This window comes from Dermochelys coriacea, chromosome 21 (genome assembly GCF_009764565.3).
Source record: "Dermochelys coriacea isolate rDerCor1 chromosome 21, rDerCor1.pri.v4, whole genome shotgun sequence".
Classification (NCBI taxonomy): Eukaryota; Metazoa; Chordata; order Testudines; family Dermochelyidae; genus Dermochelys; species Dermochelys coriacea.
Window position 1 is genome coordinate 5,465,258 of NC_050088.1, and position 8,118 is coordinate 5,473,375.

At 41.3% G+C, this 8,118-nt stretch overlaps 1 protein-coding gene across 1 annotated transcript; it reads left to right on the forward strand.

Annotated features, from left to right (window-relative positions):
• Window positions 1-510: 510 nt before the first annotated feature.
• IL10 (interleukin 10) lies at window positions 511-7,799 on the forward strand. The gene is made up of 5 exons (XM_038380100.2): window positions 511-836; window positions 2,117-2,179; window positions 2,822-2,974; window positions 4,402-4,467; window positions 5,754-7,799. The coding sequence occupies exons 1-5, from the start codon at window positions 678-680 to the stop codon at window positions 5,844-5,846; spliced, it is 534 nt and encodes a 177-aa protein (XP_038236028.1). The 5' UTR covers window positions 511-677; the 3' UTR covers window positions 5,847-7,799.
• The last annotated feature ends 319 nt before the right edge of the window (window positions 7,800-8,118 follow it).

Genomic DNA, 8,118 nt, shown 5'->3' on the forward strand with positions numbered 1-8,118 from the left:
TCTGTGTAGATTTCCATAAACCCTAGATAAGATTTTATTTATTTCCTCATAAGAACTTTTATTTGTTTATTGATAAAAGGATTATTTTCCACATTGAAAGGACCCGGAAATGGGAATTCATACTCCTTGGTGATAAGGGGTGAATATTTCCCTGTTCAGAAGGCTCAAAAGCCATTAAAATGACATTTGCTTGGTGGTGATGACCTAGAAAATTTAAATTAGGTAAAGGCATTACAGAGATTTAAAAATGGAAACACTTCCCCCTCCCCACACAGGTCTTTCATGTAAAAATAGAAAATACCCATGAGAATGCAGAAGTGTCCTCCGTACTGCACCTTTTCATGTTCAAATTCTTTAGCCACATTCAAATTTACAAGAAACAAGCTATGTAAAAAAAAAAATGCAGCGTCTAACACAAACGATTTGATGGGGTGTGGAAAGGGGAGGGGGGCCAGAGCACAGGAAGCCTCTTACGGGAAACTCTTGTGACCTTTGGTTTTAATGAATGTCTTAAAACCCCAATATTAGTCCCCAGGAAATGGGAAAGGAAATTGAGAGCATGTCTGGAGAGTATAAAATCAGGAGCTCCATCAAGGTGAAGGCATTCAGATCTGGCTTTTTGCCTCTTGTGAAATTGAACTAATAACTGGACCACAAGAAAGAAACTCAGCTGAGAAATGAAACTTCTCACAGCACTCATTTTCCCAGCCCTGATTGCCAGCATCAAACATGCCAGCTGCCAGCTCTCTGAAGAAAGCTGCACACATCTCGCCAATCTCCTGCCCCTTCGGCTCAAAGACCTGCGGATTGCATTTGGTGAAATTAAAGATTATTTTGTGAGTATGACACCTGTCAAAGCCTGTCGCCTTCTGTCTACTGCTTTTGCACTTTCAGTCAGTGATCTGGCATACCCACACACAGGAGATAGGTTCCTTTGGGCAGAAAAGATTTAGATGCAGGCACACTGTGTTTTGTGTTCGCTGCTGCAGGTGAAATAAATAGTTTAGTTTCATCACTTGCTAAGGGGAGAGAAAATGTGCAAAGGTTTTTTTTTTTGTTATCCAGCTGCAATTACAGAAATATCAGCTGCTTTCACAATGAATTTTAAGGCATTTTAATTTTTTTGACATTGCATTTAAAATTATTCCTTTACTGACGGGGATAAATTCAACTCTGGTGTAAGTGGGTGCAACTCCATTGAAGTTAATGATGGATGAGATGGAAATATTTCACTATAGCTTTCAAGTTGTGTTAAAATACGAACATTAAGATACAACCAAAGCCAGAAAGAAGTAATTCTGTGTCTAGAGAATTTAGTGCCCATTTCCCTCTCCTGCATGGGAATGCGGCCTGTGGATAGATTGCCAGGGTAGCATTAAATCTTTGTGGTGGGAGATGTATTAGAATGGTCTAGCTGACAACTGAGCAAAGTAATCATGCAAAAAGGGATGCATACCATTTGCAATTGTATTCATACCAATATTGCCTTAAATGCATCTAAATTGCAATATAAAATCAATGGCATTACGTACTAATGATATAAAAAATTGAGATGTCATCCCTCTAGGTTAAATCACTGAATAATGGCATTGTGTTTGTATTATCAACCAAATTAACATGACAGTTGGTAGATATATAGGATTTAAGACTTTAAATCAAAGTTTGCTACAAGTCTCTGAGTGAAGTGCTGGTAACAGGATCACGTAGTTCCTTAATAGACCTGTTATTATATATCACAGTAATTTTGGGTGCTGTTATATGCACACTATCTGAAGTCAGAAGAAAGTAAGCAGGTTTGAAAGGCAGGCTAAAAAATTACCCATGTGTTGAATAAATCACCCACCTATGTGATTTCATTTTTCCCCGTCTTCTTTGGACTTCAAACTAATTGCACAGGCATGTGGGAGGGTATCAGCACTTGAATGTTATTACACACACACACACCCCTTCTCTATGCTCAGATGCTTTTATTTCCAATGTTTGCCTTAAGACAGCAACATGCACTCGGGCAAATCAGACAGTTTGATGAACTGAAGTACTTTTACACAGTAGCAATGAAGATATTGTAGGCTGCCTACCTTGATAAAACTGACACTTCCATTGCATATTTTTACAGCAAGCCAAAGACGATGAACTTGACATCTTGTTGCTAAAGGAGGATTTACTGGAAGATTTTAAGGTGAGAACTTTGCTGTGCACTGTGAATCTAATTCTAAGCTAATGCCATTCTAACAGAGGCAGCTGGAAGTACTATACAAAGTTTAGAGTGTTTTTAAAACTGGTAGTAGTATAAGAATATCATACCTATAAAACTGATTTCATTGTATCTTTCACAAAAAGAAAAGGAGTACTTGTGGCACCTTAGAGACTAACAAATTTATTAGAGCATAAGCTTTCGTGAGCTACAGCTCACTTCATCGGATTGTATCTTTGCCTGTCTAACATCTGTCCGAGATAGTCACTCCCTTTGAGATTGCTCTGCTTCTATTTTCGTGCTTGGTGTGGTCTAGTGGTCAGAGCACAGGACTGGGAGTCAGAACTCCAGATTTCCAGGATGCTGTTGCTGTCTGTGGGCTTGGGCAAATTGCTTCACCTCTCTACATCTCAGTTTCTCCATCTGTAAAGCAGGGATAATAGTGCTTATTTACCAACCTCATAGGATGGCAGTACAGCACTGTGGAAAGAACTCTGTAAGGTGCACAGCATAACTCATAGAGCCAAACCTCTGGCCAGTGATGATGACTGAATCTGATAGCTGCTTATGCCGTTTCCTCCAGTTGTGGTGGCGTGTCATTAACGCAACTCGCTCCTCTTCCGCCAGGGTTATTTGGGCTGCCAGTCAGTGTCAGACATGATCCGATTTTACCTGGATGAAGTCTTACCGAAGGCGATCAACAGCAGCAAACACATCAAGCGGAGTGTGGGCTCCATTGGCAACATGCTGCTGGACCTGAGGCAGGCACTGAAGCGCTGTGTAAGTATTGGAGCTTCCTTTCGCAGATCACTTGCCAAGTTCCCAGGGAGCTGAACACAAGGGGATATCAATATACGTATCCCAAGCAAAGCTGCAGCATGAAACCTCTGCAGCTTCTTGATGGAGAGCTTCTTGAAAGTTCTTTGCCACAGGGGCTGAGGGGCTGCAGTACATGCCAACAGTGAAGAGAGGTGTCTGCAAATCCATCGGTGCCGTGACTCAGCAAGAAGCTCAGGGTGGTGTTATAAGGGAGGAGGCCTACAAAGGTTTTGCCAAGCCACCTTCAGTCTGATCCTGCACCACTGAGGTTGATTGGAGCTTGGCCATTGATGTCAGTCTAGATAGCACAAGCGACAAGCACATTAAAAATACAGTCCAGCTGGATTCTGGGGACTGACATCCTGGTCATTACATAAAAGGGAGGCAGAATTTTACTCATCATGGGGAAGGTTTCACTGTATATAGACCAGAGATAGATGGACATGCACAGAGACTGGGTGACCCAAGCAGTCCCTTCAGGCCCCTGCTATCTAGGAATCTATGATTTGTATCATCAAGATTCAGTTGTAAAGTTTTAGAAGTAATTATTTATTTTTAAAGGCCAGCCCGCAGCCCTGTAATAAACACTGATCAAAGTTTAATTTAAAAGGGTTTATCTGAAGCCCTTACCTGAAAGGAGCTGCTCTCACAGGCTGGGATGGCAGAATGAAAGCTGAATTCAGCCTCAGCTCCTGGAACTGCTGGCTGTGGTGTCCTGACTCTGTCATCTGGTAGTGAAATGACTCAGTCAGTGAGCAAGCAATTCAGCAAACGGGAGGGTGAACCCTCCCTGAGAGGACATCACACAGGTTGTTTGCCGAGCTGGTTACTAGAACTCCTCGAACATAATGGCTATTGGTATCTGCATAGGGGTAGCATCTGGAGGTCCCAGAATGGATCCAGCCATCTTTGGGTAGGCCACAGTAAAAAGTAGCCACAGTTCCTGCTCCAGAGAGCTCACAATGTAAAAAGACAAATGATGGCTGGGGGGTGGAGGGGGAAGGATACAACATCCTAGCAAGGGGGCCACTGAGCTAGTCCCCCGAGAATAAATATCTGTGAATGGATTTCATTTATATCTATCACAAAGGCTTAGTTTTGAAGGGCACATGTGACTGACATGGGGAAGATGAGAGGAATTTTGAAAGAAGTGAGGGAAATGGATGAGGGGAGAGGAAAGCTGGTAAAAAGGGGGAAAGCACAGCCTTGTGAGAGAGTGGGGCTGGGGAGCTGAGGGGCTACTGTGGCAGGAGGAGTGGGGATAAAGGACTCAATCATAGTTTCCCTAGCACACATCTGGGCTGGGGCAGCCTGTCTCTCACCCATCCAGAGCTGTACCATAAAGGAAGGCTGTTTTGTTAAAAATCCCTGGCTGCTTTCCTCCACAGCATAGATTCTTCACCTGCGAGAAGAGGAGCCAGACCTTGAAGCAGATCAAGGAAACATACGATAAGGTAACTCTCCCGTCCATTTGCTAACCAGCCCCTGAAACCTGGCCCACTATTGAAACCAGGTTTTTTTACAAGGATCATTTGCTTTTGCATTTCTGGCCTGGACTGGGACCAGAAATGCTGCAATACCATAACAATGGTCCATTTGAGCTTCATGCTACACCCCCGCTACACACACGCCCTTTTTCACATTCAAGAGATTTAGACTTTTTGGATGAGGGTCAGAGAAGTATCAAAAGTGATGGCTGGTGAGCCAAACTGAACCTGGGCTCTCAACCGTCTCAGGTTTGGCTAACACCAATGCTAAAGCAAAGGACATGTTGACTCTAAAACAGTTAACTGTTAGAGGGGAAAGATAGCCCAGCCTGGGATTTTGGAGACAGGGGTTCCAGTTCCTGCTCTACTACAGACTCCCTGTAGGACTTGGGGCATTCTCTGGGCCTTGATTCTCTGTCTGAACAATAGGGATAAGAGCACATCCCTACCCCACCATTGTTTTGCGAGAATAAATACACTAAAGATTATGGGGCATTCAGTAAGTGCATGACAATGCAATGGGGCTGGGTCAGATAGATACAGTAACTGCACTAGCCAGAGCAACTTCAGGAAAACAGCTTAAATTGCAGACGGAATTATAATGTGTACAAATTATCTAAACAAATATCTGTATGGTATATTATACAACCACAAATGAGTTAGGAATGAGCCTATCAGTTCACATTGTCCAAAAGCTGGTATTATGATTCCTATTGGAATTAACATATGCTGGACAAATGTTGCATTAAAAAAATCTGCAGAAGTTCATGGTTTTTTTTCAAAACCATAGTTTGCTTTGAGTGTGTTTGCATTACTTCTGTTTCTTGTTCTTGAACATTCTGTCAAATTAAAGTATTTAAGCAAGTCAAGCAGGATCATTGTGGGAAGCCAATTTTGAATTCCTAATCACAAGCATTCCCATTGGAAACTGATCCTAAAAGTTACATTCAGCCAATCAGAGAACAGAAATATATCATAAGAGCTACGTCTCCAAACAAAGCAATTCAAATTTGCTTAATGAACTGCTTGCAAACTACATATCAATTCTCCCATTACTTGTGAGTTAGCTGTGATTCGACATTTGTGGTTTAATGAGAATCTGAGTAACATTTCCACACTCTCTATGAACTGTGCATCTAGGCTTATCATGCTTTAACTTAAATTATCTTGTGATTTATTAGACACTTAATTACTAATGTGTAAATTAATTGATATTAAGTAATTTATTTTCTCTGCTCTTCCCCTTCCCCTAGTTACAAGAGAAAGGAATCTATAAGGCAATGGGAGAATTTGACATATTCATTAACTACATTGAAGAATACTTGATGATGAAGATGGTAAAGTGAAACCCAAAAAAGTTCTGCATCTTTCACCACAAGGAAACTGCTGTTTTATAAAAGTAACGTTAGACTCTCCAAACGCATGAGACATAGAATAATCTTATGGTTTGGGCCAAGGGCTATGGCTGAACAGTATTAATGCTGTACTTTAAAAAACATATTATACCTACCCCATATTAAGTATTTATTACTTCCAATACCTCAATGTTTACATTTACAGGTGTCTTTTTTTTAAATAGGAAAAAGCAATGTCATTTTTAAACTATTATTTATTGTTTGATATTTGTACTTCGTATGATTGTGCTATTTTTACACTTAGCTTGGAAATACCGAAACTTATATTTCAGGAAATACTCTTGAGGGAGTAGATAATGAGTCATACTCATCCCTGGTGTACTTCTGCTGAAGTCAGGGTCTGTCTAATCGGGAGTTCTAGGCCCCAAATCCAGCAAAGCATTTATACCTATGTGCTTAAGGTTAAGCACATGCTTAACGGCTTTGCTGAATCAGGGCCCTACTCTCTAAGCTAAACATCTGTAGGCATGGTCTCTGTTCTGTAATTCAGAAAGGGAACTAACCTGTTCTCTAGAATCAGAGCTCTTAAGCCTTAAAATAGCCAATTAATCATAGCTAAAACAGGGCTTTTTCTTTCCTAAAAAGGCTTTTTGGTCAGCTTTTACATGAAATGAAATTTGGGGGTGCAGGGTTTACATTCAAAACCTTGAATTCTCTAGGAAACACTAGCAGATGATGTAACAAACAACAGACTCTGATCAACCTGACCTGAGTTTAAACTTAGCTCACTATCATAAGAAAAAACAGTATTTGGAATGAAATGCTTTGGTTCTAATAGAACTTAACTTTTAACTGCTACTAGCCATTTAATCACCTGACTTTCAGAGCTGCTGGGGCATCCACAGTGGTCCTTGAAGCCCACGGGAGCTGCAGGAGCTCAGCACCTTTGAAAGTCAGGCCATAGTGTCTTATCCTTCAGTCTTTGATGGGGATTAACTCACTGACTGGTTAGGGTTGTGGGGGATAATTTAAATTATTACCCACCGTTTTAAGGTGGATTTGGTAATTTGCATTCAAATGCATGAAGCTGCACATAGGGCTGGCAAGGGTTTGTTTTGCTTTATTTCTCACATTATGAACCAGGAGCTGCAACCGGAAAATGCTACACTAGAAATGTTACAACCAATGCTGGTTCTATATACCCAGAGAATCAGTATTCTCTGTATGTCAGTATTTGATTCCACCTTGTTTCATGGGTTCAATATGCAGAGAATAACAGAGAGTGAAATGCAGTAATGTTTGGGAGCTGGGTTCTAATATTTAGAAGCACTAGGATGCTCTACTTTAATGAAAAACTGTCAGTTTGTCATGCGTGTTACTGTGCTTTGTAAGTTACCATTACGAAAAGAGGTAAGGAGATTTATATTTAGCTTGTATTTCCAGAGCTAACGCCACAAGGGCGAGGGTCATGTCCCTGTCCTGGGAATGCATTATAATGAAGCTGGTTATGCAACAGAAGTAACCAGCCCAACTGCAACAGCGCTGTTCTGCAACTCAGAGGGCTAAAATTCACTTAGAGATGGTACCTAAGTCAGGGTAAGGGCAGGCTTTGGTGTAAACGGGTGTAAAATTCAATCAGGCTTCTGCAAAAGTCTGCCCCTTTTTGCATTAAACTCCCGTCAAGCCAACTCTGCACTCCTTATTCCAGCAAAACTCCCTTTGGCTTGAGTGACGTCACAGGGCTGTGAACTGGGCAAACGGGTTACAGCAATGGCAAACAGACCAAAAGTTCCATCTTGCCAGCTGCAATTTCAGTTCTGCAAGACGTGTTGCTGTTTAGAGGGCAGTGCGTTTGCAAGTGCTCTGTTGATGTGTTCATGTGCATGACTGCAGAATTTTCATCTGTTTTTATGTGTATGTAAAAATAAACTTTGTATGTTTTCTAACAGCAATCTGATTTATTCTATTCTTTCAATTTATTAATGCGGTTATGAATGTGAAATATTGCTCACCACCTAAAGGAATGGCATTTATTTTGGTGTTGTAAATAACATTCCGTCTTCCTTAAGCGGCTCACATTAGGATACATGATCAGAGATAGTCCCTCCTCATGCAGAGGGATCTGATAGGGCATTCTGAATCAGTGGGACTCAGTGCGGACATAAAGGGATGAATCCCTTTGCAGAGCCTTTTTAGTAGCCATTGCGCACATCGGGCTCATACCTGAATTAACATGGTGATTAAAGAAACACGGTCAAATACA

Bases quoted from the DNA above. Each gene is read 5' to 3' on its own strand.
- IL10 (XM_038380100.2), top strand. From the start codon at position 678: ATGAAACTTCTCACAGCACTCATTTTCCCAGCCCTGATTGCCAGCATC. The intron at 2,180-2,821 runs GTGAGAACTTTG...CTCTTCCGCCAG, and splicing joins ATTTACTGGAAGATTTTAAG to GGTTATTTGGGCTGCCAGTC. The intron at 2,975-4,401 runs GTAAGTATTGGA...TTTCCTCCACAG, and splicing joins GGCAGGCACTGAAGCGCTGT to CATAGATTCTTCACCTGCGA.